Consider the following 20,462-nt stretch of genomic DNA (forward strand, 5'->3'; position numbering starts at 1 on the left):
TGTATTGATCTGCCACAAAGTGACGCCCTATCAATCCTTTCCTGACACTGTTAAGCAGATCTGAGCTCAAACAACATGGAATTAATTATCTAATGGCTGTCCTCAATACCATATCCGATTATCAGGATTAATTGATACTAGGGGATTTTGTGCTGCATTTGATTCCTAGGCTTATGCAATATGCCAAGTTATTAGCATGTTGGTAGGAGTTGATAAACTTTATCGGTGTCGTAACACCTGAAAGTTATTGGTGGCATTAAACTGCCATTGCTGCCTCATCAGGTTCATCATCTTCATCCTCGCTCAGCAATCAGACATTCATGGTGTAATTTTTTAATGAAGAGATTTGGCATCACTCAGTTGTATCATGAAACATAATGAGAATTCATCCATACGTGAACAGGGTTTGTTCAGGCTAGAAAATAACTTGAATTGAGGTCTTGAAAACTAGTGAATGTGGAGTGAAAAATCTTTGACAGTTCTTAGCCAGACCTTAGATGCTCTGTCACCAAGATCAGCGAAGATGGATGACAGAGGAAATGCACAGGACCTGAAGGAGTTGTGAAGGACTACAAGCCCTGCCTTCATCAGTGTAGACTAATGTTTACCTATGAATATGTATCTTTTCAATATTAAGTTGAAAAGAGCCCAAGTGAGATGGAAGGTCAGCACCTGAGGAAAATGTAGACTTTTTTTTTCATTATTTCACTTCGTGCAAAGTCAGTACAGAGAAAAGTCCACTCCTTCCAGACATTTCCTGGAATGTTTATGTTGATCTTACAGCTGTACAAAGAATATGAAATTAAGTAAATAGATAATATCTTCAGATAAAAGGATTTGGCATGAAAGTCAGTATTGGAGGAATTATGGTACACTACATTATCTTTGAGTAGTAAACTTCTAAATCATATGTATATTTGCTAGTCTTGATTTGAAAATATTGTATTTTGTGATAGTTATGATACAGTTGAGCACATCATTTCTACAGTGAATGTTAGACAGACTGGCTCAAATGCAGAAGACATTGGCACAATATACATTTAAATTTCACATCACAGCAGAATTGATATAACATCAGACATATTGTTATGGTACATTAATTTTGGCTTGTCAAGAAAACTGAAGTTGTTTTTGCATATGTGGAATTGTATAGCTTTCTAAGGGTTGGAGTGAGGGAAACTGTAGAACTAGCATAGATAGCAACAATGTATTTATAAGTCTGGTGTCGTGCAACCAGCACACCATGATGGTTTATTCACGCAGTTGTTACTGGTATTTACTCCATAATACTGTTCTCACGAGTGTTGTCATAGAAACATGACAACAAGCTGATCCTCCCAGTATACATTATCACTGAACATCACAAGCAGGTTAATTATTGAACACATCTAAACTTCCCTGTCGACTCTCAGTTCCCTCGGCCTGTGTTTACTCCAGTAAACACATCAGTGGTAATTGTCGGCATGAGATTGTTTTAGTGAGCATGAGAGTTGTTTTTATACCTGATTAGTCATTCACATTGCTTTTGGAAATGGATTGTTACATTCAGAGATAAAATAGCTTGTTGAAATGTGAATTATTTAGTATGTATTATCTCAGCTTCCATGCACATGTACCAAGTGTTGTCATGCTGATGTGCTTCTACTGTCTAATTGCAGTCATACTTTTTTTTCAGCTTAAACATATGTGTTGGTTGGTGTTTATTAGAGATTTTTCAATGGCTTGAATGAGACTATTGTGGTATATGTCAGATCTGTTTCTATACTCAGTCCTGTTTCTGTATTTTGTGTGAACAAGAATAGCAGTGCATGTGTTGGAGTATTTTCTGTGTCTATGGATTGTTGTTTTCACCTGTAAAGTTGAGATGACATCTATTGAAGGCTAAGTAGGTTAACATGACCTTGAGTTACCTGTATCAGATCTGGTCAGTTGGATCCAGAGTTTCAGGTATCCAGTGACTGACAGAAAAACGATGGAAGTTGTTCCAAGTATGGAACACAATAAGTAGTCCAGGGCATGCGATGAAAGCTGAATATGTTCCGTTCTTTATTCATCTGTGAGAACTACTTGAGTCCACTGACTTGAACACCTCGAGCCTCATTTGTAGCACAGTTTGTGTTGTGACCTTTGGTCTTATATTCTAGCTTTCAAGGCTGAACAGAAGTCTACCTGACTATGGCCAAAGGCTGTTTAAACCCGCGAAGATCTGGGTTAGAACTGATCTTCAGTAACCCATGTTTGTCATAAGAGGCCACTAACAGGATCAAGTGGTCAGGCTCGCTGACTTGGTTGACACGTCATTGGTTCCCAACTGCTCATGCTGTTGTTCACAGGATTGTGTGGTCCAGACTGGATTGATTATAGACCGCCATATAGCTAAAATATAGTGGAGTGTGGCGTTTATCAACAAACAAGAACACAGGATCCTTAGGTTGGTGGTAGACCATCTATCTGCAATCATGATGTCATGGTCTTGCTGGATATTGTTTGAGGGAAGAGGCTCCCAATATCCCATGCTTATAGCATATGACTCAGCACTTACACACATTTAGCGCATTTACACTTCAGTATGACCACAATGTAGACTACAGTGTTAAACAACAGTCACTGGAATATACAATTTGTCATAACAATTTTGAAACTTACGTGCAAGTGGTAACATATCTGCCACAAGGCATCATGCGTTCCCCGAACATTTCCTGTAAACATTTCCACCACCTGGGCTGGTAGATGTGCACTCCCCTTTAACAATTGTGACAGATAATCCACAACTCACAATGCATCTTCAGAACCCCTTTCTGTAAAACCTGTCACCACCTGGACTGCTAGAAGGTCACTCATCTCTAATGATGGTGACAGTTCAGCCACAACTTAACATATTCTTGCGAACATCTTCCTGTATAAATGTCACAAGCTCCGCATGTAGGTGTCGAATCTCAGCTAGCGATGGTGGCAGTTCAGTCACAACTTAACATGTTCTCGAGAACATCTCCCTGTATAAATGTCACAAGCTCCGCATGTAGTTGTTGAATCTCCACTAGTGATGGTGACAGTTCACTCGCAATGAACCATGTTCTCGAGAACACTTTTCTATGTAAATGTCACAACCTCTGCATGTAGTTGTCTACTGTCCACTAACGATGGTGATAGATCACTTGCAACGAACCATGTTCTCGAGAACACTTTCCTGTATAAATGTCACAACCTCCGTGTGTAGTTGTCGAATTTCCACTAACGATGGTGACAGTTTACTTTCGAAGCACACCATCTCTAGGACTCCTCACAGTATAAACTGTTACAACCGAGCCAGATAGATATCTCCCAACTAATGGTGGATGTCATCTGTGTCGACTGACAACATGGTAACAGTTTGTTCTACCCAGATATACACAGATCACCATAACAACAGCATCTTGAAGCATCCTCTTGACCGGTGCTTTCAAAACTGGCAATCACAACAGCGCAAGACATCACAGTGTATCTCAATCAATACCCTTCATTAGCCATGGAATCTCGTCAGGTGCAGTTGAATCATTAGTGAAAACTTGATTGCAACTTACTGAATTCTGTTGATAGATAATGACCACATGGAATATATTGATAATTTGTGAGCTAGAGTATGCGGTAGTTCAATAGCATTTAGTATTATCTGTGAACTTTTACTAGGAGGGAAATGCTGTTATATTATTGATATTTCTGACTGTTCTGTGAAAAGCTTTATTTCAGATATTGAATTTGCCCTCAAGCGATAACTCATTTAGCATGTAAGCATTCTAAGGAGTTTCTATTGTATCCTTGTTTCTAGGCAGTGCAGATCATCTTTCTCGTTTGGTTCCTAAATATTTGCCAGCTTTGAGAGAATGTTGTAACAACTGTCAACACTGTAACTAATGACAACAGGTCAAACTAGTGGCACAGCTTGTATGTACATTGGGTAGGTAGTGACCTGGAGATGATGCAGACATTATGATGGTATCCAAGGCTGATGACGCTCTCATCATGAGGATGTCATGAAACAAGCTGAACACAGAATCTCACCAGCATATCTGTATGCAGAATTTATTTTATTAGAGATTTCATGAAATGACCTTCTCCCAATACAATACTCATCACAATATTTTGTTCACGGTGTAATGCTATTGTGACACATATTTCATAACAATTTTGGATGAATTGTTATATTGTATAAACCATAAACACGTTTAAGGAGCTTGAAACTTCTTTAATGTTTTGTCTCATGTTTCAAATACCTGATGTGAATGACTCATTTCCATCAGCAGTTTTTTTTCAGAAAAAACTACAGTGTCAACATAAGTATTTTCTGTTGTTGAATAAAATGACAAATTCCCAGCATGAAAAATACACGTGTACTTTTAAATGGAAACAAAAGAATGGGTTCACAAAAATGATAATTTGAACAGGGTTAAGATATGAGTCAATTACAGGTATGTATTGTATATTGTATTGCTGAGAAAAATTATTGATATACTGTAAATCATGAAATTTTTGCGTCATGAAATTTTTCAAGTGGCGACCAACAGACGTTTTTACGGCACGATATTTTCGCGACTTAGTTTGACAGTTTGAAAGCTTACTTGCATCTGAAAGTTTTATCTGTAAATCCAATCACATATTAAAGTTTGCCGCTAATCTTGAACACCATTCAGTGGAGTACTTCCACATGTATGAAATCAGTGATGTTTTCCTAAAAACAACACTTGCTGCAGAGGCCAGATAAGCTTAAAACAGTTCAAAGGGATTAAATTAAATGGAATGACTCTAATACTTTGGCACTGATGAAGGAATAGGGTAGTCAGTGTCGGCGAAGCTGTTGATCTCCAGATAAGTGTCATGAAACCTATCCATGCCCGCTGGATGGTCTTGGCCTTTCACACAGTCTCTAAGAAATGTGTGTTGCATGGTTGGTGGCTGTCTGGACTATTAGATGTACTGACTGAGTAACTTTTGTTCAGGTATCCATTGTTTGACATGTGACACGTGAGTACTTAGTAATGCTAGTAATTAGTAATTCTTCACGTTGTCATTGCTTAATAAATGTATTGTCTAGATCTATTAAATTATCTAGATCTGTTAAATATATTTACTGGCGAATAGTAAAGTGAAGGTAGGACAGGTTGTTTGCTGATTATTCATTGCATTCTACCAGCAAACTGCGTCATGATATTTTTGCGAGCTCAAGTCATTCTCAATTTTCGCAAAAATTTACAGTAATTGGTGAATCATGACATCCTCAACATCTGTCTTTATACTGATTTTCTTCGTGTCATTTTCATTGATTATGGAACTTACAGGAAACTGAATAGGCAGTACATGAATTGACAACAAGAAGTGTGTTAGTTTTGGAGTTTTTATGATAAAATTTGTTAGTTGGAGACTTAAAGATGAATATACAGTATTTTATGACACTTTGAATCATACTTCCTTTGACCCATCTTTGACAGTGCAGGTATTGTTTTGTTGAGTTTTATTTTCAGCAAACATTTAATGTGAAACAAGTATCAAGTGCTGAGAATTCTCTTTGGTGTTCAGGACAGAGGTTCTTTTTCATGTCAATTTCCAAGTCCAGAATCATGTCAAAATGAAGGTTGCTGGAACATACTTCATGTGCTATATTAATTTGGAAACTTTGGATACAGTCCAAACAAATGGAAATTACTGATGTTTTGCAAATGCAAATAGGTGGAAGGGAGATAACTCCAACTTTGTTTTTCTTGTGGTCTGTCCTTAGTATTGGCTTGTTTTGACTAATTGCCTAACTCTGGTACTCCTTATTATGAAGTGATGACTGTGCTTCAAACAGTTCAAAATTAACATTGAGGTGTCCGGTCAGATAAAGACATTGTTTACTGGTCTCTCAGGGTCCATTGGTTGATGTACCCTCATGACCAGTGAGCAACTTAAAATATCTTGTCCTGAACTTGCTACATTAGGAATGCTATCTTCTAAATGAGAGCAAATTATATTTTGATAAATTCCTGTGAATCACAGTGAACAAAAATTACGTATGTTACTTCAGTGTCATGCTTCTGTCCATGAAGATCAATGCAGGTGAATTTGTATTTATTCAGCATCAGTATTTCATACATTCATTTCTGTGCACCATGGTAGTTACACCAAACAGGTTGTACTGTTGGTGGTATATTTGTAATTTTGGTTTTTCTTTAGCTAAGATACCCATTTCCAAACCAAGTTAATAAAAAGCAGAACCAAATCATTTTAGAAAGCTGACATCAAATTAAATCCATGCATCATTCATTTACATCAGGAGGGCAAAGTTGTTAGTGGTTTCACTTGACGTGGAGTTTTATGTAGAAGCTTTCAGTTCCCCCTGCTGGGATACATTGTATCAGTTTCGTGAAACAGAAAAACAATGCAGTTTTTCCTTATCCTGACCCATGATTTAAAGGGTATATAGCATGCGTCAGGATAAGTATAAAATATCAATTTTATCATAAAAATTACATTATGTGTGAGGTAAGATGTTTTGTAGCTTATTGCTTTGTCCTGTATATTATGCTGTATTCTTTGTGTCCACTCTGACTGAAGTTGACAATCAATGTTTCAGGTTACCATGACACTGCAGCATACCCAACACCATCCTTCTACAATCCACTACCATGGCAACCCATACACATACCTAGAGTGAAGAGTGAAAAGCCAAAGAAGTCAAAGCCAAAGAAATATGTCTGGAATCCAAATAAGTATTACTGAACAGATATGTGTATATCTTTGCTCTGGTATTTCATTTTGTTCATTTGTTTTTAGACAGGAGCCATCTCTCTGTGATATGATGGTTAATTATAGATCATAGTGACCTTCATATGACACTAGTTATCATTGGTGATGTGAGGGCTCAGTAGATATACCTTTCAGACTCAAATACTTCTCCTGTAAATATCATGCCTTGAAACTGAAGTGGTTTCATTTATAATATCAGTTCAGACCAATATATTTTGGGGGATTTTTGTATTATTTTCTTTTTGTTTGTTTGTGGATGTATTTGTTTCCATCTTATGAAAATCAGAGATCTGGGGACAGTGAGATCCTAAATACCTGAACACATTTTGCGTATGTCATCTGGATAACTGAATATCTGTTATCCATGCTTTTCTGTTAAATGGTGGCGAGCATCACTTCTGGTTCAAAATAACTCCCCAAACCCCAAACCCCAAGCAGTGGTTGTTTTGATATGCCAGTTACAATTCACTCAGTGTCAGATAGGTCTACTAATCTTCTAATCACCACCACTACCCACCTGATCGGTCATTAATCCGGATTAGCAGACCTTGTCATGTGTCATAACACATGTGACTCTGGGGTTTCACTTCACATGGTCAGCAAAAGATCAAGTTTCATAGGGATATTTTTTTTGTAGATTTAGCAGACTGGTTTGTAAAATTTACCATCTGTGCACAGAAACTGCATATTCGTTTTAGAAAGTTTCTTAGTAATTTAAGAGATTTTGTTTTAATGAAAATTGACTGGAAGGTGAGGTTTCTGGATATCTGGGATCTGGGTATATATGGTGAGTGCAGGGGTTTACAAAACTTTCATGGTATGATAAGGTAATTGTAGTATGTAGAAAACAGATGTTCCTGATTTCAGTTGTACAAATCTGATTTAATATGCAGACATGGATTGAACTGTTTTGTGTTGAGACTTGACATATTTATGTTTGTATATTCCGTCCATTTTGTTGACATCTCTTGCTTGTTTGTTTTGTCTCAGACAGAAATCTCTCTACCCAGTGTTAAATGTCATACCCCTATACTCTTGCATACAAAGAGTTGTATCTTGTTATTGACTTGTATTACTGATATCAACAATATCAGTTTGGGGCAGCATTTTAGTCCTGGTCTCCATTGCCTCATATACTTAAAGGGAGATAATTCATTTAGTCAAAGCTCTCTTAAAATGCTGCTTAAGATTTTTCTGTGTACACATCCCCATTAGCAAAACCTCATAAAAGAATTCTTAGGAAAGTAAAACAGAAAGTAATACATGTGAAATGAAACACAGGTTTACCTCACCTCCAGTGGTGGTGTGATGTTTTGTACAAATAAAAATAGCCAGTTGCATAGGAACAAAAAGTCATGTTTCATTTGTGTAATTTTGAGAGGTTTGATATGTAAACCAAACACAAAACATATATCCTAGTGTTTGTGTGGAAATGAGGGAATTTGGTGTAAGGGCATTATATGCATTAACTTGTCAATGTCATGTTTCAATCTATCAGATTATCTGTAGCTAAAATACTAATCTACAGACAGTGGAGGCTGACACAAATTTCCTAACTCATTCTGAAAAGCAGTTATTAACCCCCGCAACGCAATTAGCAGGGGTATTAAAATGCACTGCGTCCATGCGCCTGTGCACATAAAATTTGTCTTTTCTGGAGCAGAACTCTAAAACCGTTCAATGTTTCTTCAAACTTGGCACATGGACAGACCTACTGGTGTACTGGTACCTTTTGGTAGTTCTGGATTTCTGAATAAAAAATTACTATCTTTGTTGACTAGAATTGTCAAACTTTTCTGGCATGTGTTTGAAACAGAACTTAAGTATGCAAGTAAAAACCCATATAAATACATCTTACCTATTTTGAAGGTTAAATTGTATTTTCTATGGATGTTTGTGCATATTTATCCATATCATATGTGCTATGAGTGAGTACATGAGTACCTGTTGCTCTTCATGTGTGTATCTAGTTGGCCCTTGTGACAAGCAATGTCTGTGATATCTGTGAATGTATTGGACAGGAGCCGAAAAATAAATACTGGGAATACTGTTGTTGTGCTGTGTTTTTGTGATGATGTTTATCAAGTTTTCAAGTGACTTCCCCTCTACCAATAAAATGCTGGGTTGCCACAATTTATTGTACAGCGTGGCATCTCTTAGTTGTTCCTCGAACTGATGAATTCAATTCCTACAGGCACCCTGTATAGGATTGAGCCTGCCATCACCTTGACCCAACAGCTTCAAGAGGCCAACATGAAGGGTCTGGGAACATGGCAAACAGACCATGCCAGAACATACTGGTAAACATTTTTCTTACACACAAATTGCTGCAACGTACTGTTTGACAGAACAGCATCCCTTGGATGAGCAATGGTTTATCTCTTTCTTTTTTTTTAACACACATGCATATGGTAGCATCGAACATTTGAACTATTTTAACTGATACATGTGTGGTGGGATGAGAGAAACTAACACCAGCGATATGTATGCATTATTGTTATGCTTCAGTTAATCAATCCACATATGCTGACAAAGAAATATTTTTATTTCTTTGTTTTTACTTTGCTTTGTAAAGTGTCTATGTACAGTGAAAAGTCCACTAATTCCAAACATTACCTGCAAATTTGATATTAATCTTCCAGAGACAGAATTATATACAGAGAGTATGACATGTTAACGGTTTGATAGTGAGTCTAATATGAGATAAGTTTGTCAGTACTAACCTCTTCATCTAGCTACAACCAGGGTCTCTGTGTTCTCTCCTCCCATTCATGTACCTGATAAGCTGTTATGTAGTTGAAGTATTCAAAGCAGAGAGAAACTCAATCATGCAATACCACAGAATGACACACGAGACAATATATCATACATTCAAAAATATGGAGAGGCACTGAACATTCCTACAGAACTTTATCTGTCACTCTATAACATGTACCTCACTGCCTCTCAGTGACTGATTTCAGTATTGTATCTAGCACCACATCAATCATTTTGCTTTCATGTTAATGCTTTAGGCTTGCATATCCTTAATACTATGAAGTTTTTGAAGGTAACCTTTTGAAGTGTCATCCTGTTCTAGTAATTTGTGTTATCACCACCATTGTCATCATCTACTTCCTCCCCTTCCTCTTCCTCATTGTCTTCCTCCCTTTCTTCCTCATTGTCTTCCTCCCTTTCTTCCCCTTCCTCTTCCTCATCTTCCCATTCCTCTTCGTAAGGTGAACCTCCCGCACCTTCTACAACTGGCATGAATGCCACTCTACCAGCCTGGGTGCACAGTTTCCGCTTATGAAGATCAAGGCTGCTCTTCCCCCTGAAGATCCCACGTCCGCACTGATCACAGTGAAACAAGTTGGATCGAGTAAGAACAGGGCATTGATGGCGTTGGTGGATGTGTAGAGAAGCCAGACCTCTAAGGTATCCCTTGTTACAGGCCTCACATCTGTACAATCCACCACATGTCCCTTGTTGGTTACTTATACCTCCAGCTTTGTTACCAACAGGTGCTTGTTTGGATTTTCCAGCTTTCTTGGACTGAGATGTCTTATTGCTTGGATTAGATCTACCTCTGGTGGATGACATGGTTGTGTACCTCAAAGTTTTATTGATGACTTGTGGAGGTGTTCTTGAAGATGTTGGAGCAATTTAACATCAGCTGTCAATTGATTACCGTCAACACTTTGGGCACAGACTGTTATGTCTGGTGGCATTGTTGGATGGACGGTCTGGTGGTACCTTGCCTCCACAATATGCTCTTCAACACAGCTGGAACTGAAGATAAATATTATCTAAAGTAAAATAAGCTGGACATTACATCAGTAAATTTTAGATTTATGCAAAAGTTGTCTATTAGTCATTGCTGTTGACAGCAGGTAGAACAAATACAGTGTGATATTGGACATTTCATACCAAGAGATATTTATTTTGTCCACAAACATCATCCACATGATACACCTTCATACCATACACCTGGCAACCATACACCTGATACTGTCACATGACCCAGGATTATACTTACACACAACATAGTTCATCCAACGGTGTGCATACTTTCCTGAGTTGAAGACCCTATAATAAACTAGTGGGCAAAAGAAATGAACATGTTTTATTTTGATTTTTTGGCAAAGTTGTCCAAGTAAGTAAAATCCTTTTCTGCAGAAACATTTCACCCACATGCTGACTAATCATGCACCCAAACATAGCATGTTGAAGTTGCAAAAAATGGCAAAACGTGCACCTTGGAGATTTTGAAAAATGCTTGTTGAGAACTGGTATGGAAGGCAGCGAATTAGTGTCCATACATCTAAACTGATAGAAAACTACTGAAATTATGCCACGGGTAATAGTGCAAGAGAGAGAGCACCATAGGTATGAGGCAGATGGGCACCAACAACAGCCATATTGCAAGGGCCTTGAACTGTACACGTGGTACCATCATTAGGTTGTTCTAGCATTCCAGGCAGACTGACAGAACCCAAGACAAGCCACGATTAAGCAGACCACATGTGACAACCCCACAGGCGGATCATGATCTGTGTAATCTTCACACAGCATGGCGGCAACTGCTCTAGGACATGTCATCATTTGATGTAACATGTTATGACGTCTACTTGCAGCAGGTATCAGATCTCAATGTCCCCTTCGTGGCAACCAGAAACACTTTGGTGACCCAGGAACATTGTTATCATAGGGTACAGTGGGCAAAGACTGTACATTGTTGCCTCTTACAAAATTGGCAGCAAGTGTTTTTTACAGTCGAAAGTTGATTCACAATGTTCTTTAATAATTGCATGGTTTGTTTATCGATCATTAAAAAGGGTGTTCTCTCTCTTTTGCTCACTAGTGCACTTATTTAAGAACATGCACTCATGTCATTACAACAATCACCATACCATCACATCATGCGCTCACCACATCACAACATGCACTCACCACATAGCAACATGCACTCTCCACATAACAACATGCACTCTCCACAATACTATATACTTATATACTTACCAGATACAGTGGCATACAGTGGTTTATGACACTGTGTACTTACCAGATACAGTGACATACAGAGGTTTATAACATGGTATACTTACCAGATACAGTGACATGTCAGCAGTACAGTGGTTTATAACACTGTGTACTTACCAGATACAGCGACATAAAGTGGTTTATAGCATGGTGTACTTACCAGATACATTGACATGTCAGCAGTACAGTGGTTTATAACACTGTGTACATACCAGATACAGCGACATAAAGTGGTTTATAACATGGTGTACTTACCAGATACATTGACATGTCAGCAGTACAGTGGTTTATAACATGGTATACCTACCAGATACAGTGACATGTCAGCATACAGTGGTTAACACCGTGTACATACCACAGTGATATGTCAGCAGTACAGTGATTTGTTATACTGTGTACTCACCAGATACAGTAACACACAGTGGTTTATAACATGGTGTACTTACCAGATACAGTGACATGTCAGCAGTTCAGTGGTTTATAACACTGTGTACATACCACATACAGTGACATGTCAGCAGTACAGTGGTTCATAACATGCTATACTTACCTAATATTGTGACACACAGTGGTTTATAACATGGTGTACTAACAAGACACAGTGACACATAGTGGTTTTTAACACTGTGTACTTGCCAGATACAGACTTGTCCGCAGTACAGTGGTTTATAACACTGTTTACATACAGATGCAGTGACATGTCCACAGTTCAGTGTTTTTCTTACATACGGTGGTTTATAACACGGTGTACTTACCAGATACAGTGACACACAGTGGCTTTTAACACTGCGTACTTGCTAGATACAGACATGTCAGCAGGACAGTTGTTTATAACACTGTGTACAAACAGATGCAGTGAAACGTCAGCATTGATTTATAGCACAGCGTACTTACTTGACACAGTGACACATCAGCAGTACAGTTGTTTATTAGTACTTACCAGACACGTTATAACAACAAGAGAGGGTCGTTATCGATTTTCTACAGCAGGGAGTAAGTTTTCCTACTTTCGCTTTCCATTTTTCCAGATTCGTCGTACAGACCGATTGTCTTCTTCCGGTACATTGGTGACCTCTAACGAACATCTTCTACTGGTTACATTTGCCACGGCAGATGAAGTTCAAAAAATTAATTTCGCGAAACGAAATATGGGGTGGGTGTGTCATTTACATGACATGAGGTATCATCATACAGTATAGTACGGCACATCTGATTACATGTCCTACGCATGGCTCAGCAACACGTGTAAATACGTGGCTGCCATTGCAGACGATGGAGTACATGTGAACTGAAAATAAGATATATTGTGATCAAGACTATACGGAGTGCAAAGTGTATATACAGACATGATGATAAACATGGAAAGATACATTTCATACACTATTAAAACTCAGATTGAGAGTTATATAGTTATTTACTTTTATTTATGTTTGAGTGGGTGAGTGAGTTTAGTTTTACACAGCATTCAACAATATTCCAGCAATATTGTGGCGGTCTGTAAATAATCAAATCTCTACCAGACAATCCAGTGATCAACATCATGAACATCAATCAGCGCACTATGAACTAAACTCCTCAAAAAAAAGAAACCCAAAACGGAAATATACCCGATTAATGAATGCAAATGGAAATTTTGTGTTACAAAAGCTCAATGTATGGCTCGAGACAGCCTAAGGAATGCATTTTCATCAAACAATGTTCGTTAAGGTCACACATTTCCAACAGACATGTGTAAAAGCGACAAATCGCCAAAACGCAACTGTGTCTGTTTGAGTCACCGCGGCAAGTTCATGTTCTGCACGTGCAACATGCACAACCAGCTCTATAAAAATGTAGGGTTCCCGAATTTCCTCCACTTCGGTTACAACTGCCAGCCATACGTGAATAATGCCAAGACTGACTGAAGCGCAGAGGAAAAACGCTATTGGGCGAGTGGAAGTGGGCGTAAACAGATCTGAGGTTGCCAGATTGTTCAATGTGTCCCCTAGCGCCAGACTCTGGAATCGCTACTAGCAGCAGGGATCCACACGTGACCGACCCAGGTCCGGCAGACCAAGGGTGACTCCAGCCCAGGACCGCTACATCCTGTTGCGCCACCTATGTCAAAGAACGACCACTGCCACCTCTACTGCCTCGGCAATACCAGGCCACCGTAGAATCTCGTACCAGACTGTGCGGAACTGTCAGCGACAGGCAGGGTTGCGTCCAAGACGATCCGTTCGAGGTGTCAATCTGACACCGGATCATCGCCAACGTCGACTCAAATGGTGTCAGGCACACAGGGTGTTGCCTCAGGTTCGATGGAGGAACATCCCGATTCCTACTCCGCAGAGCAGATGGAAGGGTTCGTGTCTACCGCAGGAGACATGAACAATTTGGTAATGATGTGGGGAGCCATCTCTTACAACGCTAGGACACATTTGGTGCAGGTGAGAGGCAACCTGACGGCACAGCGCTACGTGGACGAGATTTTGCGTCCGCACGTCGTCCCCATTATGGCCAACGTCAACGCTGTTTTTCAACAGGACAATGCCGGGCCGCATATAGCACGCATCACCACAGCCTACCTTACCAACAACAATATCAACGTTATGCCATGGCCGTGCAGATCCCCCGACTTGAACCCTATAGAACATCTCTGGGACGAATTGGATCGACGTGTGCGACGACGACAACCCCAGCCACAGACACTGCACCAGTTGGCTGATGCGTTCACCACTGAGTGGGCAGCAATTCCCGATGATGTGATCCGTACATCTGATGTTGTCTGTGGGCAGGAGATGTCAAGCAGTGATTGCCACGCACGGGGGTCACACCAGTTACTGACGGTGTGGAACGGTACCTGTGACGTTGGGAATTGTACTGGCCACTAACTAAGGGTCCCGTCATGTTGTTCAAGTCTGTGCAATTTCGCATTCCTACTGCTAGTAGTTTCTGAATTACATGAATTTGAAATTTACCATACAATCCGGCTTTGCGTTTCTTGTTTTGAGGAGTATATTTCAGCGTTGTTATGAGCTGAAGTCAAGAAACCTGTTTAAAATGCATGAATTATTAAATGTCTCATTTCAGCCACTGCAGTAATCTGAAATAAAACAATAATTTACAATAAAATAGCATATGTTGCATTTTAAGTGGTTTTGCGGATTCATATCTTTTTAGAAGACGGTCAATGGTAGCTGAAGCTGGACACGTAAAATCAGAGAGAAAATTTTGTAAAGAAAAAAGGCCCCTCACTACCTCTTCTGCTGGAATGAGTGAATGAGTTTAGTTTTACGCCGCACTCAGCAAGATTCCAGCTATATGGTACACCAGGTAGAAAACATTCTCCAAAACGTAACATGGTCCCGATAACAACGCAGCTGTCTGAAAACTTCGTGCAAATCGTGCATTTTTCAAAACGTGAAAAACGTGATCGTGTGACTTTGGTCCAAATGCACGTGGACGATTGTGGAATAAATGGACAGAGCAAGCATGGAGTAATTTAATAAAATAATAGCACTACGAATTTGCCAAGACTGTAGCCAGTATGGAGTGCTTCACAATGTCAGCTGGCTGGATCATTCAACTGCAGCCAGGCAAGGTCAAGGCATCACACAGAGAATACCTGCACAACGTTAACGTCAGCGTAATGTCTTGGCCAGTGCGTTCTACAGACATGAACCCCCACTGAACATCTCTGAGGTCGTCTTAATCGTCTGCTGAGACAGGTTGCATAACCTCCAGGGATTTGACAGGAACTTGAACTGACTTTCTTAGACCGACGAAACGTCATCCCCCGACTGACGTCAACAAATAGACATTTGTTGGCGTGTATGAATTCCCAGAGGCGCCACACTTGCTATTGATGACGACTCCTGTCTAATCATGTCACTCTTTGTGCACTTTTTGAATGAGCTGTGATTTGTCATTTGAAATTTTGACGAGCATAACAATGAACTTTCAGTCAAATTATTGGTTTCTGTTTGTACAATAACTGGCATACATTTTCCATACGTATTTGTTTCTATTTTTCGGTCAAGTCCATTCCATAGACAGGCGGACAATGGAAACACTGCATAGCCCATCCATGTCCATTAAACTCCTGCATAGGAATAGTTTGGGCACGTAGGACAATGCCAGAGACCACGATAACCTCCAACACATCAGATTTCCGTAGAAGGAAACGGTGATCCATTGAAGGATATAGGACGTCTGCAAGTTGTTGTTTGCTGACAGTGCATACATCTTCAGGCTGGATCGAGTCTTTGCCTTCTTTATCACGGGGACGCCCTGTGGCTGCGTCCTCCTTTCCAAAGAAGCACCTTGCATCCGTAGGGCGAAATGGTCACGTTGGCGGGAGAGGCACAGCGCTCAAGTGCAGAAAACATAGTTCCTGTGCTCCTCTGGGGGTCTTCTAGTTATCCTCTTGCCTCGGAATCCCTCGGAAAGTCCTTTGTCCCTTGGCACCGCTGCACAATGCGATCTTAGCGTTAAGGTGAACTGATCTCCCATACCTTACCAGAGACTTAAGGTAGTCTTAACACAAAGGTTGTTTTGTACAACTGCACCCATGTCGGCATCTACTGCACATCAAGGCGACAATGGCGTCCCAGGTAAGTAAAGGTGAAGAATATTTCACATCTTTTGACACTTAATACACCGATTATCGAAAACCATATACGAACTAGTGACCTAGTTATTCCACTACTTTATCAACAAATGGTCCTTGTCGGCCAGAACAGAGAATGTAACACGGTTTCTGCGTATGAAAGAAATGAGTAGTGGATAAGCATACTACATCACTCTTCTCATTTATGTTACGTTGTTTAAATACTGCGAGTAGCCATGTTTCAGCAATATCGGGACATAGGAATAACTTCAGAAAAGGATGTCACGCCTAGTAGACATGCATATAGGGAATCGAACCCGATCACTCAGCATGAGTGTATTCAACTGATGACTTTGATGTACAAAGAGATTATAATCAGTAAGTAAGTAGCTGGAGTACTAGGGACGCGTGGAAGTCACTTGTAATGGTGTTGGTACCTGCGCCGAAACGTCGCACTCATTGCAGTGAAGAAGTTTGCTGTCCATAGAACTTGGTTTTCCTTCATCTTTACAACTTTACAAAGGTATTGACATATTATTAAAATATGTATATTGAAATATATATACCTTCACATCTACACAGTCGAAATGAGAAAAAAACAGATTAGTACAAAAGAATAGTGCTCTCAAACAATTATTTGTACAGTGTGGACCCACATGCTCGAAATACTATATACTCGTATATTTGGCTTCCTTTCCTCATTTACCCGTGAAGGTTCCGGGGTAGAATAGGCCTTCAGCAACCCATGCTTGCTATTAAAGGCGACTCAGCTTGTCGTAAGAGGCGACTAACGGGATCGGGTGGTCAGGCTAGCTGACTTGGTTGACACATGTCATCGGTTCCCAAGTACGCAGATCGATGCTCATGTTGTTGATCACTGGATTGTCTGGTCCAGACTCGATTATTTACAGACCGCCGCCATATAGCTGTAATATTGCTGAGTGCGGCGTAAAACTAAAACTCACTCACTCACTCCTTTCCTCATTGTGCGTGTGAAGGAGCACCCTGTTCGGTGAAAAAGTATTTAATCATTTACACATTCTACCGTGTTTCCCATTATGTGATTGCTTAGAATGACAATTAAAATATTATAAAGTTTTGTAAAATATGCCTGAAATATGTATTATTTCTACACACATTTGGCCCGGGGTAGAATAGGCCTTCAGCAATCCATGCTTGCGACTGTGCTTGTCGTAAGAGGCGACTAACGGGAACGGGTGGTCAGGCTCGCTCACTTGGTTGACACATGTCATCGGTTCCCAATTGCGCACATTGATGCTCATGTTGTTGATCACTGGATTGTCTAGTCCAGACTCGATTATTTAGACCGCCGCCATATAGCTGGAATATTGCTGAGTGCGGCGTAAAACTAAACTCACTCACTCGTTTGGGGGTCGTGAGCGAACAGCGCTCGTAAAATGTCTAAATCATCATCAAAGTCGATTCTGGAATTATGGGAAATATCCGCATAGCACCATGAGCAATGCCATGTAGATATGTTTCAGATTTCGACATGTGGACCTCGTCGCAGACACACATATATTATGTCATATGGACGATCGATGCTCATGTGTTAATCACTGGAATGTCTGGTCCAGACTCGATTATTTAAAGACCGCGGCCATAGCTGGAACATTGCTGAGTGCGTCGTAAAACTAAACTCACACACTGACTTCTGCATTTAAGGTTCCAAGAGCGGTGGGGTAGCCTATGTATAGTTAAAGCGTTCGCTCGTCAAATCGATGACACGGGTTCGATTCCCCATATGGGTACAATCTGTGAAACCCATTTCTGGTGTCCCTGGTAGTGATTACTGGAACATTACTTGCCAAAAACGGCGTAAAACCAAACTCACTCTTAAGACTGGAGTAAGTGGAAACGATAAGCAGATGGTTGTCTGGCATCTTAAACTGAACATTACTGACCTCATCTATTTGCTCGAATATGTCTTGCTTCTTGGATATTTCCATTCGTAACTACTCGTGTCATTCCGCCAAGCTTGTAGGTCACGGAAAGAATAGTTACGAATGGGATATTTCATGTGATTCGATTGTTTGCGTTTCTTTCAACATATATACGCGTTTTCTGGTTCACATCCTAAAAAATCATTAACTATATAGGTTACCGGTGACAAAATCCCATGTCACAATTACGTTTGTCCCTGAATATATTTATGGATTTTCTTCTGTATGGATGACACAACACAACAGTAACGATAAAATATTTTTATGCGTTTAAACAAAGACTGTTATACATATTGACCCAAAGCTGGCACCAACACATGCAGTTCCTCCTATTTTCTCAAGAACTATGATGGATCCAAATCAGCGTTCATTAACCCAGAAACATGTTTAACTGTATCAGAAGATAAATCCCCATCAGTCCGTCTGTACACTCTACTACGGGTAGTCCTGATAACTCCATTACAAACAGAACTGGTTACTCTACCCAGGATAGTATTACTAAGCCTACTGAATTCGTCTGGTTCTGATAACTATACCCAAGGACTTGTTTTACTGGTAACCCGGCAGTTCTTCTGTGCATGAGTAGGGAGGATCATCCCGGCAAATCAAAACACTGATTACAGAACAGTCTCGTTTCCAGTATACTGGGTTCTGAAATACGGAATTTATGGACTATATTACGGTATGGCGAAAGGATGGGAAAATGACGCGGTTCTACTATTACTGAGGATACCGTTTTACCGTTTAAAATAAACAACACAGAGACACACGATCTCAGATGTTTAGGATTAGAACTACTGGAACAACATGCAATGAATTTCTTCTAATCTTGTCCTGTTTTCAAAAGCTTTGAAATATATGGCCCTATTGACTTTTCAAATTTTGGTCCCTTTGACTTGTTCCCATTTTAATCGGTTCTTATCTGATTATCCCTAGTATTATAGCAGACGAAATTAAAGCAAACTCCTTTGACAATAAATACGAAGTTTCTGAAAAGAAGTGTACTGTTTCACTATTATACTATTTCGCCGTTTGCCAGTGAGCATCTTAATGAAACTCAACTTTTGTGACTCTCTAAATGCATTTACATATGTGTGAAACACTTGCCCTACATTTTATGCAGAAGCTTGTTTGTATCACGTGACACGTAGTTTGATTTCTATTGGCTAGCTCAAACACTGTGGGAAATTCAATGTCGGAGGCCGAAGGTAGGCAATCGAAAATACTACAAAATATGAATAGAATTAGTTTATTGAGACAATTTACCTTTTATTTAGTTACTCAGGATTCCATGATAAATCTTACAATGATTTTGGATTGATACAAATGAACTTCATGTGCAATAAAACATTTGAATCGGCCCCCTAATATTGACTCATGACGATCGAATGCTATTTCATTTAGCAGTGTTTGGTTTTTAGCGACAGAGTTGAATGAATTTTGGATGTTTTATAAATTATTCTAACGATTAGTTCTTGTTTGAAAGGGTTTAAAGATGTAACATTCCATCGATCCCTTAATATTGTACACATTGTCGATGCAAAACAGTTGGTAGTGTCGTTTGGACTTTGTGGCTATTTCAAAGGGAAGTAATCAGCTGCTACGAGTACCAGTCGAATGGTGCTCAGCTACAATATTTGACCAAATTTGTTGACGCATTTTATAGCCGGAGTGATTCGACTGGTACCCAGTGGTAAGAATATCAGAAAGGTTCTTCAGAAGTCCACAAGAAGTGCGTTTTGTTGTGAATAGTATGTGTAAGATAACCTCTGCCATTCTTTTCAGGTTCAGGTGATAATGTCATCAACAAAAAGTAAAAGTGCAAGAGCAATGAAAACAGCTCAGAAGCCTGACAAGGAAAATTGCCAACCTATCAGTGGAAGGAAAAGGTAGCTGTTGTTTATTAATATTTTGTAAACAAATATTATGCAAGTTCATGAATGAGTCTTTACCATAACACACGCACACACGCACACACACACACACATGGAATGCATCATTGAACAAATGTATCCATACTATCATGACTATTGCACAATATTCCCAATAACTTATTTATCCTGAACCAGAGAAACATTTTCTCAGATACCCAATACCGTTTTCAGGTTAAGTGACATTGTAAACCA

General features: G+C 39.6%; 2 protein-coding genes and 1 pseudogene across 3 annotated transcripts in view; 2 read left to right on the forward strand and 1 right to left on the reverse strand.

The window, feature by feature from the left end:
* LOC137255765 (coiled-coil domain-containing protein 34-like) overlaps nt 1–8,807 on the forward strand; it is a 42,741-nt gene extending 33,934 nt beyond the window's left edge. For both annotated transcript variants that reach the window (XM_067793287.1, XM_067793286.1), the window contains exon 4: nt 6,587–8,807. In XM_067793287.1, coding sequence (XP_067649388.1) covers nt 6,587–6,732 — 146 coding nt within the window. In that variant the 3' untranslated portion in view covers nt 6,733–8,807. The remainder of the gene's footprint in view (nt 1–6,586) is intronic.
* A 317-nt stretch (nt 8,808–9,124) lies between these two features.
* LOC137255834 (uncharacterized) lies at nt 9,125–12,580 on the reverse strand (annotated as a pseudogene).
* A 6,926-nt stretch (nt 12,581–19,506) lies between these two features.
* Nucleotides 19,507–20,462, forward strand: part of LOC137256598 (uncharacterized) — an 89,441-nt gene continuing 88,485 nt past the window's right edge. The window contains exons 1-2 of the mRNA XM_067794473.1: nt 19,507–19,544; nt 20,122–20,225. Of these exons, the coding sequence (XP_067650574.1) occupies nt 20,134–20,225 (92 nt within the window). The 5' untranslated portion in view covers nt 19,507–19,544; nt 20,122–20,133. The remainder of the gene's footprint in view (nt 19,545–20,121; nt 20,226–20,462) is intronic.

Source organism: Haliotis asinina, chromosome 11, assembly GCF_037392515.1.
Source record: "Haliotis asinina isolate JCU_RB_2024 chromosome 11, JCU_Hal_asi_v2, whole genome shotgun sequence".
Classification (NCBI taxonomy): Eukaryota; Metazoa; Mollusca; class Gastropoda; order Lepetellida; family Haliotidae; genus Haliotis; species Haliotis asinina.